The following is a 22,644-nucleotide window of genomic DNA, read 5'->3' as shown; positions in this document are numbered from 1 at the left end:
AACAAATTCCAGTGCTTGAGAATACACTCCAACGGAGTAAGGAAACCTGGTGTTGAGTTTTCCACCTGTAGAACTACAAGGGGGAAAAGAAGACCTCCCTCTAAGCCCTCTTTGTCTTTATATGTCTTCAGGATTCCCAGAGGTGTTCCTGCTCTAAAGCAGGTCGCTGCTTTCTGGAGAGGAACCAGGGGACAGGTTAGGCTGGACTACCCACCCTTATCGACACGTGTACCTACTTCCTCTGAAAACTCCCACTTTAAACTTCAGAGTGTGCTTCTAAAAAGCACAAGCTATCATTGATTCCCACTGTAACAGCCACATTTAAGAAGCCATGTTGTTAGCAAAAACATAAAACAAAAAAAAAAAAAAAAAAAAAAAAACAGCCAAGACTTAAATGATTGCTTTCTAACTTTTTGAAAGAGTGGGGGAGACAGAGAGAGAGAAAAAATTAAAGGGCAGACTGGAAGTGTTGCAGCTTTGCTGTTTAGGGTTTGTCAGGATGTGTGCTCTTTGAGGAAGCGCTCCCTGGTGTCAGCCAGGGCTCTGATCCTTCACATGTTTCTTCTTGCCAGTACTGCTGGCTGTGGGAGAAAACCCAGAAAATCTTCACGTGCAGCTTGCTGGATGAGCATGAATTGCAGTTCCCTTCTCATCCAAGGATGGGGGTTCTATCTTTAGAGAAGCATGTTATTTCCTGACGATAACAACCATCCCTAACTCACGTGAACTGCTAAAGCTACCCCCTAGCTTCAGACACACCCAAGAGCAAGAGCCTTAAGTAACTGGAAATTCAGAACATCCTTCCAAAGAACTGTCTAAAGTCAGACAATAAGCTATCTCCCAACCACCAAACAAGTCAAGAAAGGAATACAAGTAATCAGCAACCAGGAACCAGTAATCAGCAACCCGTGTAGAAGTAAGTCTAAATGCAGCATATACAAAACAAGAATACAAGGCCCTGCCTGCAAAAATAAGTGTCCCATCAAAGAAACCTAAATACAAAACATCACAATTGTCCTGTGCCTTCAACTTTTAACCTGGTGCAAGCGATCAACCCAAGGCATAAATGACCAGCAAACAAAAATGATGATTTTCTGCTTACCTCATTGAATCACAATCAGAATACAGTCTAAATATTTAAGGATGCAGCAAAACAAAGCAAATTCTTCCCGCTTTGTAATCATCTCACTGGAGCCTCCAAAATTATATAGGAGAAATATAGCTCCCAACCTGCTAGATGTCATAGGTGCCAAGGTCATGTCTCCTGAAGTCACAGGATGAATGTTAAGGAACTACAGAGGTTAAGAGTAGGAACGGTGTATTGAGCAATAACTCTTGAGAGACAGGAGGGGTCCCAAGTGAGTGTCACCAAGGCCCTTTGTAAGGGATAATTTATATGGCAAAATCACAAGATGAATGTGTCGTTGCTCAAACTATAATCAACCTGAAAGATTACAAGTATAGTTGCTTAGTTAATACTGCTCTACTAGGGAAGAAGGTCACAGAGCAAACATGCATGGAAAGGACAAAGAGTTCTGGGGAAGGGATGGTCTGGATATGTGACAGAAATTCTGGGTTTTAAAGCTAGCTATCAGCGTGTTACCATATTGGGATAAGATATGCTCATCCTGCCCGCCACCTATCTAGACAGCTAAACCCAGTCAGCCTTGACTATGTCCAGCTGCTTTTCACAGATAGCCTGACCCCGGTCAACCTGACCACATACAGCTGCAATGTCTGTATTTTCCCCCCTAAAAATATATCCTGTTTTTCTAACATATCTCAAGGACTTTCTACTCAGCAGTAGACAATGACTAACCCAACCCAATGAAAACCCACCACACAGTCTAGCTTCTGTGCTTTCTTCTTGCAAACCTATATAACCCAAACCTGAAACCAGCTCCAGGCTGCTGATATGGAACTGGTTCCCACCAGCCCGCTGGCACAATCAACAGTTGCTTTCCACATCCTTGGTGTGGAGTGCCTTCCTTTTGATTCAGTACCAGTTCTGTAACAGTCTCTGGTCACCCACCTGGGTGACTGATGTCTCTTTGGACTTTATGGGGCTGGGTGATACCAATCACAGTACAATCTGGGGTTATTGTTTATCCATCAAGGGAGCATGTAGGCCTGGCCTTCAGTGGGTGCTCCTCGAGGCACAGTTTTGGGATGCTTTCATTTTTTTCACTGACTCTTTTGAGGATCTGTTGCTGAGTGCCTATTAATTTTTATCCAGTTTAGCTGCTTATAATATTCCTGCCTCAGTCTCCCGAATGCTGGGATAACAGGATGTGCTACCATGTCCAGCTGTCATTTCCCTTCTTCAAGCCCGTTGTCATGTCTCATGTCAGTGGCCCCCCAAGCCTCATGCAATCATGGATGTGGCTAAATCTAGCATTTGTGATTGGTTCATTGTCTAGCACTCGGATTGGTGGTGTGAGTGCTACACCCGCCCAGGGGGTGGAGCCAGTATACAGTGTACCAGTGGGAAGAAGGCCTGTCTTTCTCTTTTGTCCATTCCTGGATGCTGTTTACAGTGGCTCTGCCATCCTACCCTACTTCTTGGAGCCAACTGAGTATGGATTGAAACCCCACCCTGTAAGAAATAAACCTTCCCTTCCTTCATTTTGGGCATCAGGTATTTTGTCTCAACAAGAAGAGAAAAGTAACTAAGACATCCATATTTTATAACTTGTTTTAATTTTAAAAACTTTTAAAGTTAGGAGCGGTACATAGTGAACTCAAGGCCATATGAGCTATATAGTGATACTGTCCAAAAACAAACAAAAACCAGAACTTAGATATTAAATGTTAGTTATTATTACCAGAATTTGTCCTTTTGTGAAAGCAATATCAGAATACTTGTTCTCATTAACACATTCTTTATAAAAATGTATAAATTCTTCAAAACTACTTAAAGAGTATTATTGCATGAAGATAACCATAACTTTGAGTTTGCCTCAGTATTACCAAAGCAAATTCTTTCATTAAAATTTTTCTCATGTTTTAAAATGCCTTTTGATATTTCAAAAAATATGAACTGTAACTTGTCTGACTTTAAAATCGGCTATAAGTAATTGGTAATCTTGTTTTGCTTGTTTTTTTTTTTTTTTTTTTTTTGTCATTTTAAGAAAGACTTTCACTATGCAGTTCAGGTTGACCTTGAACTCACTTTGTAGCCCAGGATGGCCTTGAACTCACAGCAGTCCTCCTGCATCAGCCTCCAACACACATCAAGCCTGGCCATAGTCACTGATTTTGAAAAGCACATTCAACATACAGTCATCTGGGTCCTGTCAGAAAGAGGCTGTACTATTGATGTTTTCCATTTGTGGCACTCAAGCCATTCCACATCTACATGGTTACTTAGAAAAATTATATTGATGCAATTGGAATTCATGATTGAGTTTCAGAAAAACATGCATTGTATATTAACCATTTAGAGGTCATTTAAATAAAATGTTGTATTGTACAAGATCTGTACAATCTTAAAACAGTAAAGATTTGATTCCCTAACTATGTGCCTTTTGAAGAAGGATACCTTTTTTGGTACTGGGGATCAAACTCAAGTCCTCGTGCTTGCCAGAGAGGCATGTATTCCACTGAGCTAAATCCTCAGCCCAATATATATATATATATATATATATATATAAATTTTTTTTGTACTGGGGATCAACCACACAACCTTGTGCTTGCCAAGCAGCTGCTTGTGCCACTGAGCAAAATCCCTGTTTTTAAAAAATATATATATTTGAGTATTTGCGGGAGAGTTTGAGAAAACTGTTAAATATCATATCAAACACAAAATGTTCAGACAAAAATGTTCTTTAAATATCCACCATGTAACTGTAAAACAGTGTTATGTACAATAGAGTTGATTTGGATGAAAGTTGTTTCAGGTTTATTGGTAGAGAACAGTACCAAAATGATTTTTTTCAGAAAACATTTAATTTGTCTCACAAAATAAGTCACGTATTTTTAAAATGTATATGTAATAGTATAAAATTCAATAAGCATTGTAGTGTACAGAAAACAGAAGTTGACAACATATTAATGAATAAATGAACCAAAAGAAAAAATTTAATAGACATTTTCATCACTGATAATAAATAGTGCTTTATTTTTTATTTTTTTGGTCTTTTTCCTTTTTATCGGTACCGGGGATCAAACTCAAGACTGCTTGCTTGCAAGGCAGGCGCTTATGCCGCTGAGCTAAATCTCTAGCCCAATAGTGCTTTATTTTTAAAAGAGCGGCAGGTGCTGGCCCAGGAGCTCAGGCCGCACTTCCTCCCCACTGGGTGGGGCCACTCTGGCTGGAAGGTGAAGCTCACTCCAAGCTGTTCTTGTCTCTTTGTCTCCCTCTTCCCTTGGCATCCTCTAAAAGGCCCAGGCACAGCTGCATACAGCTAGGGTGTGGGTGGCAACATAGGCCCCTCCGCCTCCTTGCACTAGCTCTGAGTAGTCTTTCCCATCTTACCACATGTGGCCTCCCAAGGACGCAGCCAGCAAATGAGCCTGACCTCTGCTACCAGATCAGACCAGCTGGAAACAGTCCTGTGGACCAGCTCCAAGGCCTCTCACATGAGACTACTGCATACCACCAAGATACAGCCCCATCTTTTTGATTTTCAGATAAGGTCTTCCTAACTTGCTCAGGTTGGAACTTGCAACCATCCTGCCTCAGCCTCCCAAGATGCCGGAGTTACAGGTATGTGCCACCACCCCTGGTTTCTGAAAAGCCAGACATCTACAGACAAAACGAGCTAGTAATTCATATGAAATAAAATCAGTTTGAGGCTGCCACTTTATTCAGATGAAATAAAAATCATTTTGAGGCTAGTGCACATCTATTATCCCACTACTCAGGAGGTGGAGGCAGGAGGACTTCAAGTGTCAGGTTAGCCAGTGGTATCGAGTGAGTTCAACGCCGAGCTGGGCTACACAGCAGATGCTGTCTCCAAACAAACAAGCTCCAGAAAGAAAAATGATTTTGAATGAAGCAACCAGATAATAAAACTCAAAAAATATTTTATTTTTCTTTAATTGCCTGGACACATAATCAAATTTTTCTTCATTTTGGGCTGTGGCCTCCAGACCAGCAGTGAGTAGCTAAAGCAGGTCTGAAACCTTCAAGGATTAAGCCTGGTTTCACTCTGTGACAAACAAGAGGACAGTCAGCACTGTCACCTGCACTTGGATGTTTGGCCAGGGGTCAGGGAACGGCTGAGAGTCTGGTGGCAGCCTGCTGCCTGGGTGCTCCTGGCAGGGGCGCTGAATGTGGCCATGCCTGTTCGCGGGCTTATGCCCTCTGTCCTCCCCCATGCAGACAGAGTGGAAATGCTGGGCTGGAGGTTAGCCCAAAGCCTCTCGCATACTGATCAGCTGGTCTGGTGCTGAAATCATTTGATGGCCCCTGTGCTGGACTAGCAAGCACTGAGACAACTATGGGAAAAGCCACCCAAAATAAATAGGAAATAAATAGTAAAAAATAGCTCTTTAAAAAAAGAAAGACAGAAAGAGAAAGGTTGATGTGGTTGGCTCCACATGCCTGGAATCTCAGTGCTTTGAGAGTCCCTGGCGGGAGAGCTGTGAATCTGAGGCCAGCCTGGGGACACAGGGAGTCTGAGGCCAGACTGAACTATATAGCGAGACTCTATTCCATAAATTCAAAACACAAAAAGCCAACAAGAAGCCACGTTCTTGTTGTAAGCTGGTGTCATGAGTGAGCTGCTAGGGGGAGAATCAGACAGCAGCCTTTTCCTGTGAGTTGGCAGGATTTTTGGACTGCAGGGGAGGAGAACAAGAAGCCAACAGGAAGATAAGCCCTATCTGTGAGTTGGGCCCCTGGGGGGAGAATCAGAGAAGCCAGTTCTTGCAGGAGGCAGACTGGAGACAAGAGCCAAGCTTCCCTCTCATGCCCCGCCTCCCCATGTGACTGGCTGATACGGAGATACATAGGCTGTGATGATAGCTATTGAGTTAAATTTAGCTTAAGGCTTGTAGTGTTTAGTGTGTCACTGACTTTATAGCCTAAAGTCAGTAGGCTGATCTAGTCCATGGATAGCAATACACAGTGTAACATTTATGGGAGTCTCTTTCTCAAGTTTGTAGCCATTGTTAATTTCCTATTATCTTGTTTTGAAGTGCTGTATCATTTTCATTATTTTGTTTTGTGATCTTTATTCTGTTTTGTCTAGTTTGATTTTATTATATCCATTGGCATGGGCAGCTATTTCAAAGATAACTATTATCTTTCGGATTTACTATTACCTAGTTTTGAAGTGCTGTATTGCATTCATTGTTTTGTTTTTATTGGTTTATTCTCTCCTGTTCTGTTGGATTTTTATTATGTATAAAGTTATTGGCATCTGTTTTGAAGACAAGAGGCATTATGGTAACCAGAGTTGATTTCCTGTTATCTTTTGAAACCCTGTATCACACTGTTTTGTTTTGGTTGGCTTTATTCTGTTTTATTTTGCAGGGTTTGATTCTCTTTAAAATAAAAATTATGAAAAAACCCCACAATAAGACAAAAAATTACAGAATAAAATATTTCTGAGGCATATTATTTCTAGAATGAAACTCAGAAAGATGGCTGCTATCCACATCAATTTATACCAGGTCTCTCTGAAGGGATTCATGGCTTTTCTTTTCAGACAGAAATGGTCCCTGATGCTTGTAAGTATCACCCCTGAGTCCATGCTCAGAGGCAGGCTTCTGCAGCATGAAAGGTATTTACATACATTTTTTTATATGTATGTACTGACAGGTATTATTTGGTAAGTGAAACCCAACAGATTTTGGCCATCGTCTTCCGCTGTTGGTGATGGCACTTAGGGCCTGGCCCATAGTGGGAAGCACTCTTTCCCTTAATCTGAGTCTCAGTCCAAAAATTGTTTTTATAAATGTTTGTTTTGTCAGTCCTTCTTAGGAATCTTCAGCAAAACAAGGGAGCTCTGTTTTATGACCGTTGTTCAGAGAATAAACATCAGTGACTCAGAATAGCATTTGCGTTGATTCCAGGTACCCCCAGTCTTAAAAAGGAGTCTGGCCAGGACTCAGCCACGCGTGGCACTCATGGTTACCCTGTACACTGTCTCCTCCTCAAGCACATGGTATGGCACATGGGATGGTGGCATCGGCTGTCACTCAGTGCACTCTGTAGCCTTGCTGCAGTGTCACCAGCTGGTTTCTAAAGGATCTGCCATAGGATGTGCAGGGGACATGGGAGGCCGGGAGGAAGAGGAGGGCTCATCCCTGGGTTGTCACTGTGCCCTCAGTGCCCTTTGACTCTGCGGCAGCAGCTGGCCCGAGACTCCAGCCTTGCCACCAGGCCAGGCACAGTGACAACACCTGACACGTAGCCATAAGAAGCATGTGCAGGTGTGTGACACACACACACACACAGACACACACACACACAGGAGCTGTGAAAGAACTCACGTGCTGTCCCTCTGTGCAGTTTTTCCCTTTTCTAAACCTCTCACCAAATTGCCGATTAGCCACTCAAATCTGTATTTAGAATCAGTAAATGTCAACAGAAAGGAAGTCTAAGGAAGAAGAAATTGGCAATAAATATTATTCTCAAATACTCTATGAGTTCTTGTTGGAGGACTGTGATTTTTGTTTCTCTCAAAATAACCTTGTTTTCATTTGTTAAATTGCAAAAACTTAATTCATTCAATAAAGAGGATACCTACATTGAACTTTTCTGGGTTTTTTTACATGATACATGCAGTGTTAGCAATGCCTCTGCTGGGTGATTTAAACAATTAGTTTATCAAAGCCCTGGAGGCTGGAAGTCCAAGATTGTGGGGTCCTACAGTGGTTTCTCCCCAGGCCTCGTCCTGGTCTTGTGGATGGTCATCTTTTGTCTTCATGTGGTCTTCCTGATATTTCTCTCTCTCTCTCTCTCTCTCTCTCTCTCTCTCTCTCTCTCTCTCTGTCTCTCAGTACTGGACACTGAATCCAGGCCTATGCACTGAGTGACATCCCTAAAGAATCTTTGTTTTTTGGTACAGGGTCTTGCTTGCTAAATTCCTCAATTGTCCAGGCTGAACTTGACGTTGCAATCCTCTTGCCTCAGCCTCCCAGAGGCCTGAGATTACAGATGTGCACCACCTCACCCGGCTGGTCCCACGGTTTTTAATACCTTCCAAACACTGATAGCTTCCATGCTGCCCCAGCCCCTGATACTCAAAGTTCACCTTCCAGCTGCCTTCTTCACATGTTCACTTGGACAGGATAAATGTCTCCCATGTTTTCATCACAGAGATGTTATCAGCATCTGTCAGGCTGTTGAGCTCAAAAATCACGGGAACCATCCTTGGCCTTCCTTTCACCCCAGCCGCCCCTTATCCACAGTAAGTCCTGACCCTGACCACTTTCCACCAGCCCCCAGCACATGCTAAGCCTGATCACTGTAGTTCTTGTATGGATCGCTTGAAAAAGTCACCTCATTTGTCTCCCCTCCATTTATTATTATTATTATTATTATTGAGGCAAGGTCTCACTAAAGTAGTTCAGGCTGAGCTTCAAGTCACTATGCAATTCAGGCTGGTCTGGAATTCATGGTGATCCTCTTGCCTCAGCTTCCCCAGTTCTAGGATTACTGGAGTGCTCCCTGTGCCACCAAGCCGGGCTCTCCCCTCTGTTCCAACCTTCACCTGTCTATTAAAGGCACATCAGGGACATTCCTTTGCTCAAAACTCCCACAGGTGCCTGTTGTGACAGGGCACGACAGCTACTGAGGAGCCTGAGGCAGGAGGACAGCGACTTCCAGACCAGCCTGGGCAACTGAGTGAGACGCTGACTCACAATAAATTTTTACAAGGACCAAGGGTATACAGCTCAGTGGTACAGCACTCAGGGATTCCATCCCGCACCCCCACCGGCCTCCTACTGCAAGTACACAAATGAAATCCCTTGCCAGGGCCCTCGGTGCCACGTGGTCCCCAGGACCGGGCCCAAAGTCTGGTGCTGCAGCCAGGGAGCCACTGAGTCCGTTGGGCTCGGGATCCGGTCCCCAGAGTCTTTCAGGCGGCGCTGTACTCATCCCTCGGCGCTCAGCTGCAGCGCCTCCTCTGAGTCGCTTTCCTGACCCCCTGCTCTCCGTCTGTCTTCCCGACCCTGCATGCTCTCCGGAAAGCTGCCTCCAGGTCCGCGGTTCCCGGCGCCCCCCTCCCCACTCCTGGGGATCCTCCGAGATAGCAGCGTGGAGCTGAGCGACTCCGCAGGAACTCAGCAGACACAGCCGGGGTCCGGCCCCAGAGCCCCAGCCCGCCCAGCCCGCCCAGCCCGCGAGGTTCCCGCAGCTGCAGCCGCGTCCTCGGGGCCATCCAGGTGGGGGCCGCTTCACCCCGCGGTCCATCTCCGCAGCTCCCTCTTTTAAAGGGCAGGCCGCTCTCCCCTGGACCCAGCGGCTACAGCCCCACCCTTGGCTCTGCCCCGCCCACCGCCCGCCCACCACACCAGGCCCCGCCCACCCACCGCCCCGCCCTCACAGGCCCCGCCCCCTGCGCGGTCCTCTAACCCCCGGCGGCTCCTGCTGACTTCGGCGGTGGCGGCGGCGGCGCAGGAACGATGGCGCTCGCGGCAGTGTGCTTGGCGCTGCTGCTCCTGGGGGGGGACTTCGCAGGTGAGGGGCCTGGTGTCGGGGACCGGGAAGTTGTGACGGAGTCCACCAGCCACCGGGCCTGTGCCTCCGCTTCAGGTGGCCTTGGCGACGATCGCATCGCGCCCTTTACCGGCGGTTCCTGGACCGCAGAGGGGCTGCCGCCCTGGGGGGGGGGGGCGGCCCTGGGTTCCCTTCCTGCTTCCCCTAAGCGACACCAGTCCTTATCTGTACCTCTTTTGAAGCAGATTATCTGTTTCCCGGAAAAGTAGTTGGGTGTTTAGTACCTCAGGGACTCCACTGACCCTGGGCGGATGTGCTGGAAGTGAGAAGGGATGGGATGGAGCTGAAGCTAACGCCTGCTGGGCATGGTGCTCATGCCTGTAATGCCAGCATAGGAGGCTGAGGCAAGAAGATCACTAAAGAGTTTGAGGCCAGCCTGGGCTACAAGTGAGTTCAAGGCCAGCCTAAACTGCAGAGCCATACCTCTTTCAGCCCCCTCTCCACAAGCTAATACCTAAAATTAAGTTTTGTATTTATTACCCTGCACCACAGAGGAAAAGGATCTCACGAATTGGCAAGAGTGGCTTCCCTATGTTTGTAACTTAGCTTCAGAGTCGTTTTTCTTTTCTTTTCTTTTTTTTTTTTTTTTTTTTTGTCTTTTTCCTTTTTATTGGTACCGGGGATCGAACTCACGACTTGCAAGGCAGGTGCTTACGCCACTGAGCTAAATCCCCGGGCCCCTAGAGTCGTTTTTCAACCAAACCTCAAAAGGAACAGAATCAGATGTTCCTTTTAAAAATGCTAGTTGGAAGAGGGCATCCTTTTTCAGAGGGCATGGGACAAGTTGGGTTGAGAATCCAGGCATCAGCCAGGCTTGGTGGTGCACACTTGGAATCTCAGCACTCAGAACACTCAAGAGGCTGAGGTAGGCTTGAGTTTCAGACTTGCCTGGGGTACATAGTGATTCAGATGAGCCTTACCTACATAGTGAATCCCCCTAAAAATAGCATAAGAAGATAGGGAGAAGGTGTGTCTAAACCACAAAATCTTTGTTTTTTAATTTTTTTTTTTTTTTCTTGAGACAAGGTCTTACTATACAGTTAAGTTCTGGCTTGGATGCACTATGTAGCCAAGGCTGGCCTGGAACTCCCACCTATCCTCCTGCCTCAGCCTCCCAAGTGCTGGGATTATAGGTGTGCACCACCACACCTGGCCAAAAACCATTTTTAAAAGAACCTTCATGAGCAAAATTCATGTTTAATGATGTAAAATGTCTTTTCTTCTTACAGCCTCTGTGGAGCGAAGATACGAAGGGCCTAGACCAGTAAGTGGGAAGCCTCTGCTAAGGGCTCCAAGGACCGCCCCTCATTTCAGGCCTGCCGTGCCCCGTCTGTGTGCAGAACACTTTAGAATCAGGCCCCAGACAGGCCTTCTGTACAGATAAAAGCATAAAGCTTAGTTCAGTGCAGCTCAGTTTTGACCATCTCACAGCCTTGTCTATGTTAGTATTTCCTTGCAGAGTTCCTTGGCCTGGCAGTGATGTTGTACATGGTCTGCCCATGCGTCTGATCACATTCAGTTCCATGGCTGTGGGTGGGGAGCAGATGACAGCAGAGGCTGTTTGCTCAGAGCTGCTGTAGTAGTAAGGGCTTAGACCACCACTGACTGTGGTTTGGGAGAGGCTCTGGGGCAGGAAGGAGCAGGACAGCTCACAGTGGGAAAGGAGAGGCTCAGCTGAGGCTTGACCCAGGCTGGTGGCCACCAGGGAAGCGGTGTCCCACGGGATTGAGCAAGGGTGTGCACTTGGCTTTACTGTTTGGTCCCAAGCTAGAATCCAGGACAAAAGTTAGGGATGCTGTCAGGTTATTGTTTTGTTTTGTTATTTTTGAGACAGCATCTCACTGTGCAGTCCAGACCGGCCTTGAACTCATTAATTATGTAGCCCAGGATGGCTTTCAATGTAACAGGATCCTTCTGCTTCAGCCTCCGGAGTCCTGTGATTCTAGGCATGTGCCACCACACCCAGCTATAATGTCAGTTACTAATCAAGACTGTTGGGGCTGGTTGTTAGAGATGTTGTTTTGGCTTCCTGGACTGGCAGTAGGCAGCAGTCTTCATGGATCATAGTTGTTAACAGAAACTCACTAGATGACTGTCCAATTAAGCAACTTGAAAACAGATGACTCCCGCCTTTCTCTAACCGAGTTCTGCATAGCCTTTCCCACTCTGGGCTAGAGATTATTCCTTTGCACTCACCTTTCTCCGAGGAGCCTTTCTGTGTGTTTGGCGGTTCTGGGCTGGATGCTAGACTCCTGGGGTGTAAAGGACTCCAGCCTCATCCTAATCGTGAATGAAAACACTCATGAACCGGAAGAGGAAAACAGAAGGCAGAGAATTAGGAAGAAGACAGACGTTCAAGTAGTTCCCCCAAATGACCTGTTTCGTTCTTGCAAAGAGATTTTAATATTTATGACAATGTTTTCATTTATACTATTAGCATCTTTTAGTCAATTGAAAACAAAGTTGTGTGCTGTTATTTGTTTCTTTATTGTAAGTAATGTTTTGGCCCTTCTTTTAAGACTGATACACAGGGCCAGGGGTTTAGCTCAGCGGGTAAGTGTTTGCCTGGCAAGCACGACCTTGTGTGTTCAATTCCCTGTAAAAAAAAAAAAAGACTGATATGCAATATATTAATTATTTTTCTATGAAACTTTGTTTTATTTTTTCATAGAAGAATGATTTTTATATTGTATTTGTTAATATTTACTTGTATTACATGATTTTTTTTTTTTGCCTTTTTCGTTTTTTTTCAGTACCAGAAATCGAACTCACGACTGCCTTCTTGCAAGGCAGGTGCTTATGCCGCTGAGCTAAACCCCCAGCCCCTACATGATTTTTTTTAAACAAACATGAGTTGAAAGAAAGCTTTTTTTTTTTGGTAGTATCTAGGCATGCTTCACAACTGTGCAACATCGCCAGTCCTGTCTGTCTAAACATCCATCCATCCAGGGATCTTTCTACGTTGCCTTGGCTGGCTTTGAACTTGCAATCCTTTGCTTCAGCCTCTCAGGTAGCTGGGACTGCAGGTGTGTTCCACGTACCTGGCTAAAGTCACTATTTATTTGTTTATTTATTTTGGTACCGGGGATCAAACTCACAACTGCGTGCTTGCAAGGTAGGTACTTACGCTGCTGAGCTAAATTCCCGGACCTAAAGTCTCATCATTTATGTGAGAATAGAAAAACTTCCTGAAAGACAAACTGCTGTAAAAATGCTGTTGAATTATGTGTAGATAAAACAACTATAAATAACTGAGGAAAGATTTTTAAAAACCAAGTTGTTTTGTAAAGGTCTTTTAAGTTCTCACGGTGTGTCAGTTTTATTCCTGGCACATGTGTGATCATCCTAACGGAGGACTTCTCACCTGTACCCAGTGAGTAGAGCACAGGAGTGTGCTAAGGATATTACAGTGCATGGAGCAGCTACAGCTATTAACATTTGTCCCAAAATGCAAATAGTGTCACCATTGGAAGACCCTGCTTTAAAGACACTGAAAGCAGAGACCACAGGTGATAAATTGTGGATGTGGGTTGGCAGTGAGAGCACACAGAACTCTCCTTAACTGAGGTGTTTAATGAAAGGTCTCACCTTTTGATTCCTTGGATCCAGCTAAAGTCACAATGACTCAAAATACCAGCTCCCAGCTCTGCTGTCCCAGGATGTCTCCTCTGTTTCCTACTTGTAAGGTGAAAGTTAGGGGCTCTGTCCACAACTGCAGCACACAAGGACTCAGGGGGCCTTCTTTAACTCTAGGCCTGGCCATGGCCAGTGTTGCTTTTGGCTTTGTAGATCCAAGTAACAGCAGTAGAAAGTGTGTTTCATTTATTTACTGCTGAGACTGGGTGATTTCTTTTACTAAAAGACAAGGAAAGTGGTCACCATTTAGTTAAAAAAAAAAGCGGGGGCAGATACAGTGACCCGTGTCTATAATAGAAGATAGTCAGGAGGCTGAGGCAGGAGGGTCCTGAGTTCACGGCCAGTCTGGGCTACATCGTGAACTCTTGTTTTGAAACAAAAAATCAGCAACAGAATGGCCATATATTTGCACTCTTGCTAATCGGGGCTGTGTTCACCAGAGTCTGAGCCCTGTGACTGTTCCCGGCTCTGCTGAAGAGCCACACTTATCGCCTCTCTCAGCTCCCTCCATTAAAGGCCTCAGTCCCACGCAGATAGAGGAATGGGCTGCAGGACCCCAAGTCAGGGCTGCACAGTGCCACCAGCTAGGCGGCCTGCACAGCAGAGAGTGGTCATCTCACAATTTGGTTGCTTGGAGATCAGAATAAGTGTCAGCCGCACTGGTTCCTCGTGAGGGCCAACAGGAGAATCCGTTCCAGGCTGAGTCCTGGTGTCCGGTGGCCTCCTTGGCTTATGGGGTCCCTGTCCTTGTCTCCACCTGCACTCCTGTCCGTCTCAATGTCCAGATTCCACCGTTTTAATGAGGACACTGACTCCTGACTTTATTTTAACTGGACCACCTCTGTAGGGACGCTCTCTCCAGTGCCTAATCCCAGTACTAGGGGTGAGGACTGTTAGGTATCTCGGTGTGTGTGTGGGTGGAGGGGGAGCATTAACCCTGTAACTTCAGGGTCCAGTTCTGACCGTGCGGTTATGCCAAGGGCAGATACCAGGAGCCCTGCCAGAAGCTATATAATTCAGTGGCACAGTGTATGCCTGGTAAGCAGTAGAGCCTGTGTTTGATTATTGGTACCAAAAAAAGAAAAATATAAGTAATAAAAATGATAATAATGAGAACAAATGCTGAGGAATTTTATTTTCTTCTGTGGCAGTTAATTGAGCTCAGAATTGAGCAATGTCTCCCAACCCTTTTTATGCATTGATTGATTTTATTTTAGTTAGCTTTTTATTTTAAAAAGAATAAGGCCAATGAAAACAAAATAGTATAAGCGATACAGGACTTCAAATAAGACAATGAGAAATCAATCATGGTTACCATAATGCCTTTTGTTGTCTTCAGAATAGCTGCCCATACCATCAGACATAGTAAAATCAAGCACACTGGAATAGAATAGAATCAATAAAAACAAAACAATGAATACAATACAGGACTTGAAGACAAGATTATAGTAAATCCAAAATGGCTACCAGTATGTCTTCCTGTCTTTGAAGTAGCTGCCCATTCCATTGGATATAATAAAATAAAAAAAGACAAAACAGAATCAAACCAAAATAAACAATGAAAACAATACAGGACTTCAAAGCAAGAAAATAGAGTTATCAAGGGCTGCCACCTTCAGAGGAGATCACCCATAGATACTATGATGCATATTATCCTCTGAATAGATGATCAGACTACCAGCGTTAGGCCTGCAAAATCAATGAAACACTAAACACTACAAGCATTAAGTTATATTTTACTTCAATAGCTGTCAGCTCAGCCTGTGTTTCTCAGGATCAGCATGGCTCTTGGGGGGCAGTGGGGAAAGCCTTGGCTCTTCTTGCTTCCTAGTCCTAGCCTTTTTAAAACTTTGAAACAGTATCTCACTGAGTTGCTCAGGCTTGCCTCACAGTTGAGATTCCCCTGCCTCAGCCTCCTAAGTGGTCAGGATTATAGGCATCGGCCAGCATGCATGTCCACTTTTTTTTTTTCTTGCTGGTGATCCTGCCCAGGACCTCATGAAATGCTAATGGGACAACTTTTTCTACTGAACTACATTCCAGTCTCTGAAGTCCTTTTCCTTTGTAATGTAGCATGTTTTAAAGCATTGTATCAACATAGAATGTATTTTTTACATTTGAAAATAGAAATAGTTGTGCAGGATGTTTCTAAGAGATCTAAGGAGATTGGGACATTGTTCCCCTCCACCCTTGGCTATTTTATGAGAGATGTTCTCAACCAGACATGGTGGTGCACACCTGTGATTCCAGCATTCAGGAGGCTGAGGCAGGTGGATCACAGAGTTCAAGGCCAGCCTGAGGTACAAAGCGAGACCTTGCCTCAAATAGTCAAAGCAAAACAAAACCAAAAACCCAAGTGTGACTCAAATCATCCGCTTGTTTCTTGCACTTTCTCTTTTTTCCAGGCAAAATGTGACCGGTACCAGTTACCAGGGTGTCCCAAGAACCTGGACCCCGTGTGTGGGAGCGACTTGACCACTTATGGCAATGAGTGTCTCCTGTGCCTGAAGATCTGGTAACCTGACTCAGCAGCTCTGCCAGCCGCACTTTTCTTTCTTGGGTTTTGTTTTCTTGGGGATTGAGTGTTTCCTTGAGTGTAAGAAGCAAATGTCCCGTGAGTGTCAGTCTTCCCACTGAGGCCAGAGTCAGAATGAGATGTGTGGCTGATCAACTAGAGGACAAACAATCAGGGTCAGGGGTGCAGAATCTCTCCCATGAAGAGTGTATTTGGGGGTTGAGGGTGTGGCTCAGTGACAGAGCAGGTGCCTGACATGCTTGAGTCCTTTGATCCCTAGCATGGAACACACACAGACACGCACCACCAAAATAAAAATACATAAGAGTATATTTAATATATTCAATAGTTAAACCCCTGGGCTGTGACATTTTCTTTTAAATGTAGAGCGTATGTGCAGGGGACCCGGCACCCACTGTGCTGTCCCTTGGGAAGCAGTAAGCCTGTGCTACTGGCTGCCCTGTGTGTCACACCCCCAGTAGGGTCACTGTGTCCGCTGGTTGGTCCATGGCGCTCAGTCTTTGGAGCCTTTGCCTTGTCCTGTGCTTCTCAGGCTTTGTGCCTGGGGCCTTGGGCTCTGGACAAAGGGCATCGTGGGGAAGGTGAGGACTTCCACTTTCCAGGAGTCCTAGATTTAGCTGACACCATGATTATGTAAAGGCAGTCCTGGATGGAGTCTATTCTATAGTGACATGAACCATAGGCAAATAGCAGCTGGATTCGTCATGGCAGGAAGTGATCCTGTATCTGTGTGATTCCATCTGCAGGGAGAGTGGACGGGACATTAAAGTCATCCAAGAGGAGCCGTGCTGAACAGACCGGGACCAAGATTTCCCATCTTGCAGATGGACCCCCCCCTTCAGTATTGTTTTGCAAGAGATTTGTTACTCTGTCTAACAGAGAGACATGGAGGAGAATTTAGTAGAAAATCTGTGTTTCTTACTTTTACCCTTGTGCATTGCTTTTATTTAGCTGGAATAAAAACAGCATAAATTCAGTTATTGCTCTTTTCTGTTGAAAATGCTATTCTCAGTGTAGGGCAGACAGTTTGACCTTCAGGTTATATAGGGTTTTTCTTTTTCTTTCTCTCTTTTTTCTTCTACTCCATCCCCCTCAACAGAATCACAGTATGTAGTCCATGCTGGCCTCCAGTTGGCAGTGGCGCTTGTGCCTTGGCCTTCTGAGTAGTGGTCAGAGCTCCATGCGCCCCGGAGGACTTCTTTTGGTCGGTTCCAAGAGCTCATTGTAAGTCACTCCTGTGTGACTGACACTTGCAGGACTGGTGGAGGCAGACTCGCAGAGCTCTGGGAGAGCCCATCCTGACCTGCCTGGTTTGGGCAGGAACAGAGCCCATGTGTTCTTGCTGATCAAGTGAACCCGGAACCCCCAGGACCTTTACGTTGTTTTCATGGGATTGTTGGTTCTTTTGGGGAGAAGTAAAAACAGGTTGAATTTTCCTTTCATCTTGCCCTGGGGCTGTGTGCTGTAAGGATGACAGCTGCTGTCAGTCCTAACTGTCCACCCCTGCACACTGAGAGTCACTCAGCTGACAGCTCCACCGTGGAGCCCTGTGGCAGCGCACATCCCCACTGACACAGTCCTGCTGCGCTGGGCTGCATGTCTGCACAGTGGCATCCACCATCCACAGGCTTCTAGGGGTCTCCCCATCCCATGTCCTCGTGTCCAGATTGGTCTCCCCGACATATTTTGTACAAGCCCCTTGAGGCCAGACCTGTGCTGCAGAACTGTGGATCCACCACGTTCCTCTAAACTGGGCACCTGGAGGTATTGAGTCCCCTTCTGCTATGGTGTCATCTTCATCAAAGGACATAGAGGGAGGCCGAGCATGGTGGCTCACGCCTGTAATCCTAGCACTTGGGAGGCTGAGGTAGGAGGATTGTTGCAAGTTCGAGACCAGCATGGGCTATAAATTGAGCTCACGGACAGCCTGAGCTGCATAGCAAGACCCTGTTTCAAAAAAGACAAAAAAAAAAAAAAAAAAAAAAAAAAAAAAAAAAAGGACATAGAGGGGCTTCACAGTCAGACCAGGTGCCAGGTGCTGCTTGCTTGTCACAGCTGGTCATGTCCAGCAAGGAGGTGTGGCTTGCAGGGTGGAGCTGGAAGCTGAGCATCTGCAGCTTAGAGAAGAGCTCATGGCTCCTCACGGCTGGCACCTGGGCAGCTGAACTTCAGGTCCTGCAGACTCAGGTCCATGGGAGGCCCTCCATGGCAGGGCTGGATACCCTGTCATCACCTCCTCTTCACAGCTGACCACTACCGCTGTGAAGTCCCTCAGCCCCTCACTCATGCTCTCCCAAGCCCATGACTTCTCCTGGGCCTGAGAAGTCAATGCACACAAGACAGATCAACAGGAGACCAGGGCAGGAGTTCAAACAGTTTTACCTGGCCTGCCAGGCTTCATAGGGAAGTGACCCACAGATGCACTCAGAGTGAACACCCATGGCCTGAGCGGGCACAGGAGTGAATTGTGGCCAGGTGTGGGGGTGCACTGTGATAGTCCCAGCGCTGTGGGAGGCTGACGCAAGAGGATGACAAGCAGAAACTCAGCTTGGACAACTTAGCACTTTCCCAAGACCCTATTTCAAAAGGAAAAAAGAGCGGCATGTAAGTCTTTGCACGTTTTAAACCAGTGATCTATCCCTGAGGCCTTTCTACTTTTGTTGTTGCTTTGTTTTGTGTTTTTGTTTTTGTTTTTTTATATTTACAGATAAAACAGGAGTTCACTGTGCAGCCCAGGCTGGCCTCAAACTCACAGTAATCCTCCTGCCTCTGGCTCCCGAGTTCTGGTGTTACAGTCATACATCACTCTCCCTGGGTTCATCAGCAGTTTTGAGACGCAGAAGGAAGGTCAGAGGATGTTGCTGCACCCACTGTCTCTTCAGGGCCTTTCACTGAAGACGGTGACTAAGCACGAGCCACGGGTTTTGGGGATGTGACCGAGTTTAGTCCTCAGCAGCCTCACAGGCCCTCATCTCTTCCCAGGTAAAGCTGAGCTTCACTAGGTGATGACTAACATCACTGCTGGGAGAGCTACTTAGCCTGGCTCCCTGTTCCCCAATTCCGGGACAGCTACACTGTGTGTGGGGATGGTGTTGTGTTCACCACAAATGATCGTGAGGTACTTGGAGCTGATGTTAACTGGAGTCAGTAAAGTAGCACTGCCATGGGAGAGAAAATGTTACTAACTGCAAAATCTCCTGACAACCTCACTGCTAGGAGAGTTGCCTCACAGATGAGCAGAGTGCATGCCTCAGTGTGTCTCAGGCACGCCTGTGGTCCCTCACTCCATCCCCTCTGACACTGTTCCTTTGCTCTGCCTCCTTCCACCATAAAGCAGGCAGCTTTGAGGCTGCTCAGTTAGCTCAGTGAACATCCTACATGCCCGGCAAGCGTGAGATTGTGAGTTTCATCCCCAGCATTAAAAAAAAAAAAAAAAAAAAGGCAGCCTTCCTCCCTAGCTGAGGTTTTGGTATTGGAGCCAGGTGACCACAGACCGAATCTCCTGCATTTGCATGTAAAATTAAACTTTATCTCCTCCTTTAAACTGTGGGCACAGGGTATCCTATCTCAGGGGTGGGAAGGCTGGCTAATGCACTACTTACATATTTATGATAAATAAGGGCCTGGTATTTTTTTCTACTACCATTGCCTAATAGAAGCATTGTCACCCAAATTTGCTCAGGGCTAGATCACAAACTTGGATCTGTACTTGTACCTTACTGAGGAGTGCACGTCTGTCTGTCACCTCTTCCGGCTCACCTCTGTGAATTTTCAAAAGAAATTTTGTTAATGGTATTCTGAATGGACAGAGACAGGTGTGCATTTTGTACCATTACATAGATTTGAATCTTCTATTTTGAAGGATTAAAGATGGATTTTAAAGATGGAGCACATGCCTGGGATGCCAGCACTCTGTGAGGCTGAGGCAAGAGGATCCCCAGTTGGAGCCCACCTGGGCAACTTAGCAATTTAACAAGGTGTTGGCTCAAAAGAAAAAAGGGATGAGAACGGCATTAAATGTGAACTCTCCCAAGTAGCACAAAAATTAAAGATTTAGAGTATACCGGATAGCTAACTTCATCAATGCTGGTAAACAGCTGGGAAATTTACTATTCCAAATCAACCCCATCTTGGGGCAATCCAGTTACCTATATAGAGTATAGGTAAGCAGAGTGTAGTTGATTACACATGTCTTGTTGTATATTGCCAGGCAGTATTTATGTCACATAAACTAATTGGGATTATTGTCATATAACAACAAGGTTCCGGTTATGGTGAGCAGGAAGAATCAATCCTCAAAGTCTGAACTGAGCTATCCTCGTGGTGAAAACTTTAAAGGAAGCAAAACATACTAAGATGCACTGTCAGGATGAATGACACCTATCTTATAAGCTGTGGCTAGCATGGGGATGTCAAGGCCAGCTGAAGTTTATAACTTTGTAACTATGGCAATTGCTATGCTTCCCAGCCCAAACTTTAGTAGGGTCAAAAATGTAAGTTTAAAATTTCCCTTACATATAAAATTCCCTTCCACTACCACACCTAGTTTCTAAAAAGTCAGACTTCTGTAGACACAATGAGCCAGTAGTTCAGAATGAAATAAAAATGATTTTTTTTTTTTTTTTGTTGGTACTCAGGATCAAACTCACAACCATGCACATGCAAGGCAGGCACTTAGGCTGCTGAGTTAAATCCCCAGCCCATAAAAATAGTTTTGAGGGGCCAGAAGTTTGGCTCAGTGGCATAAGCACCTGCCTGGCAAGCACAAGGCCATGAGTTCAATCCCTGGCACCAAAACTAAATAAGTTAATAAATAAAAGATTTTGAGGCTACCATGATGGTGCACATCTATTATCCCACTACTCAGAAGGCTGAGGCAGGAGGACTTCAAGTGTGAGGTTAGCCAGTGGTATCTAGTGAGTTCAAGGCCAAGCTGGGCTACACAGCAGACGCTGTCTCCAAACAAACAAGCTCCAGAAAGAAAAATGATTTTGAATGTAGCAACCAGATAATAAAACTCAAAAAATATTTTATTTTTCTTTAATTGCCTGGACACATTATCAAATTTTTCTTCATTTTGGGCTGTGGCCTCCAGACCAGCAGTGAGTAGCTAAAGCAGGACTGAAACCTTCAAGGATTAAGCCTGGTTTCACTCTGTGACAAACAAGAGGACAGTCAGCACTGTCACCTGCACTTGGATGTTTGGCCAGGGGTCAGGGAACGGCTGAGAGTCTGGTGGCAGCCTGCTGCCTGGGTGCTCCTGGCAGGGGCGCTGAATGTGGCCATGCCTGTTCGCGGGCTTATGCCCTCTGTCCTCCCCCATGCAGACAGAGTGGAAATGCTGGGCTGGAGGTTAGCCCAAAGCCTCTCGCATACTGATCAGCTGGTCTGGTGCTGAAATCATTTGATGGCCCCTGTGCTGGACTAGAAAGCACTGAGACAACTATGGGAAAAGCCACCCAAAATAAATAGGAAATAAATAGTGAAAAATAGCTCTTTAAAAAAAAGAAAGACAGAAAGAGAAAGGTTGATGTGGTTGGCTCCACATGCCTGGAATCTCAGTGATTTGAGAGTCTGTGGCAGCTGTGAATCTGAGGCCAGCCTGGGGACGCAGGGAGTCTGAGGCCAGACTGAACTATATAGCGAGACTCTATTCCATAAATTCAAAACACAAAAAGCCAACAAGAAGCCACGTTCTTGTTGTAAGCTGGTGTCATGAGTGAGCTGCTAGGGGGAGAATCAGACAGCAGCCTTTTCCTGTGAGTTGGCAGGATTTTTGGACTGCGGGGGAGGAGAACAAGAAGCCAACAGGGAGATAAGCCCTATCTGTGAGTTGGACCCCTGGGGGGAGAATCAGAGAAGCCAGTGCTTGCAGGAGGCAGACTGGAGACAAGAGCCAAGCTTCCCTCTCATGCCCCGCCTCCCCATGTGACTGGCTGATACGGAGATAGGTAGGCTGTGATGATAGCAAGTGAGATAAAATACAGCTTAATGCTTGCAGTGTTTGTGGGGCTAAGGTCAGTAGTTTGATCATCTATTCCAAAGGTAACAATACGCAGTGTAGCATCTATGGGAGATATCCTTCTACAGGTGGCAGCCATTGCTAATTCCCTATGATCTTGTTTTGAAGTCCTGTATCATTTTCATTGTTTTGTTCGGTTGGGTTTTATTTTGTTTTGTCTTGTTTGATTTTATTATATCCAATGGAATGGGCAGCTATTTCAAAGATAACAAGATATATTGTGGTAGCCATTTGGAATTTACTATTATCTTGTTGTGAAGTCCTATATTGTGTTCATTGTCTTGTTTTTATTAGTTCTGTTCTGTTTTGTTCAGTTTTTACTATGTATAAATTTAGGGGCATCTGTTTTGAAGACAAGAGGCATTGTGGTAACCATAGTTGATTTCTTATTATCTTGTTTTAAAACCCTGTATCACACTGTTTTGTTTTGGTTGGCTTTATTCTGCTTTATTTTGTAGGGTTTGATTCTCTTTAAAACAAAAATTATGAAAAACCCCACACAAAACAAAAAATTACAGAATAAAATATTTCTGAGGCATATTACTTCTAGAATGAAATCTCAGAAAGATGGTTGCTATCCACATCAGTTTATACCAGGTCTCTCTGAAGGGATTGATAGCTTTTCTTTTCAGACAGAAATGGTCCCTGATGCCTGTAAGTATCACCCCTGAGTCCATGCTCAGAGGCAGGCTCCTGCAGCTTGAAAGGTATTTATGTACATTTCTTTATATGTACGTACTGACAGGTGTTATTTGGTAAGTGAAACCCAACAGA

The 22,644-nt window shown here is 45.4% G+C and overlaps 1 protein-coding gene across 1 annotated transcript; it reads left to right on the top strand.

Annotated features, from left to right (window-relative positions):
- The first annotated feature begins 9,482 nt into the window (after positions 1-9,482).
- LOC134474054 (serine protease inhibitor Kazal-type 2-like) lies at positions 9,483-16,824 on the top strand. Its single transcript, XM_063240424.1, has 4 exons — positions 9,483-9,637; positions 10,906-10,940; positions 15,718-15,827; positions 16,595-16,824. The coding sequence occupies exons 1-4, from the start codon at positions 9,583-9,585 to the stop codon at positions 16,638-16,640; spliced, it is 246 nt and encodes an 81-aa protein (XP_063096494.1). The 5' UTR covers positions 9,483-9,582; the 3' UTR covers positions 16,641-16,824.
- Positions 16,825-22,644: the final 5,820 nt, after the last annotated feature.

Source organism: Cavia porcellus, unplaced genomic scaffold (genome assembly GCF_034190915.1).
Source record: "Cavia porcellus strain 051 isolate PalLab524CR breed Dunkin Hartley unplaced genomic scaffold, mCavPor4.1 scaffold_30, whole genome shotgun sequence".
Taxonomy (NCBI): Eukaryota; Metazoa; Chordata; class Mammalia; order Rodentia; family Caviidae; genus Cavia; species Cavia porcellus.
This window is presented reverse-complemented; position numbering and strand designations above follow the sequence as displayed.

What these genes read in the sequence shown, in the direction of transcription:
- LOC134474054 (XM_063240424.1), top strand. Translation starts at nt 9,583, where the DNA reads ATGGCGCTCGCGGCAGTGTGCTTGGCGCTGCTGCTCCTGGGGGGGGAC. An exon ending in GATACGAAGGGCCTAGACCA is followed by an intron (nt 10,941 to 15,717) that starts GTAAGTGGGAAG and finishes TCTTTTTTCCAG; the next exon opens with GCAAAATGTGACCGGTACCA. An exon ending in CTCCTGTGCCTGAAGATCTG is followed by an intron (nt 15,828 to 16,594) that starts GTAACCTGACTC and finishes TTCCATCTGCAG; the next exon opens with GGAGAGTGGACGGGACATTA.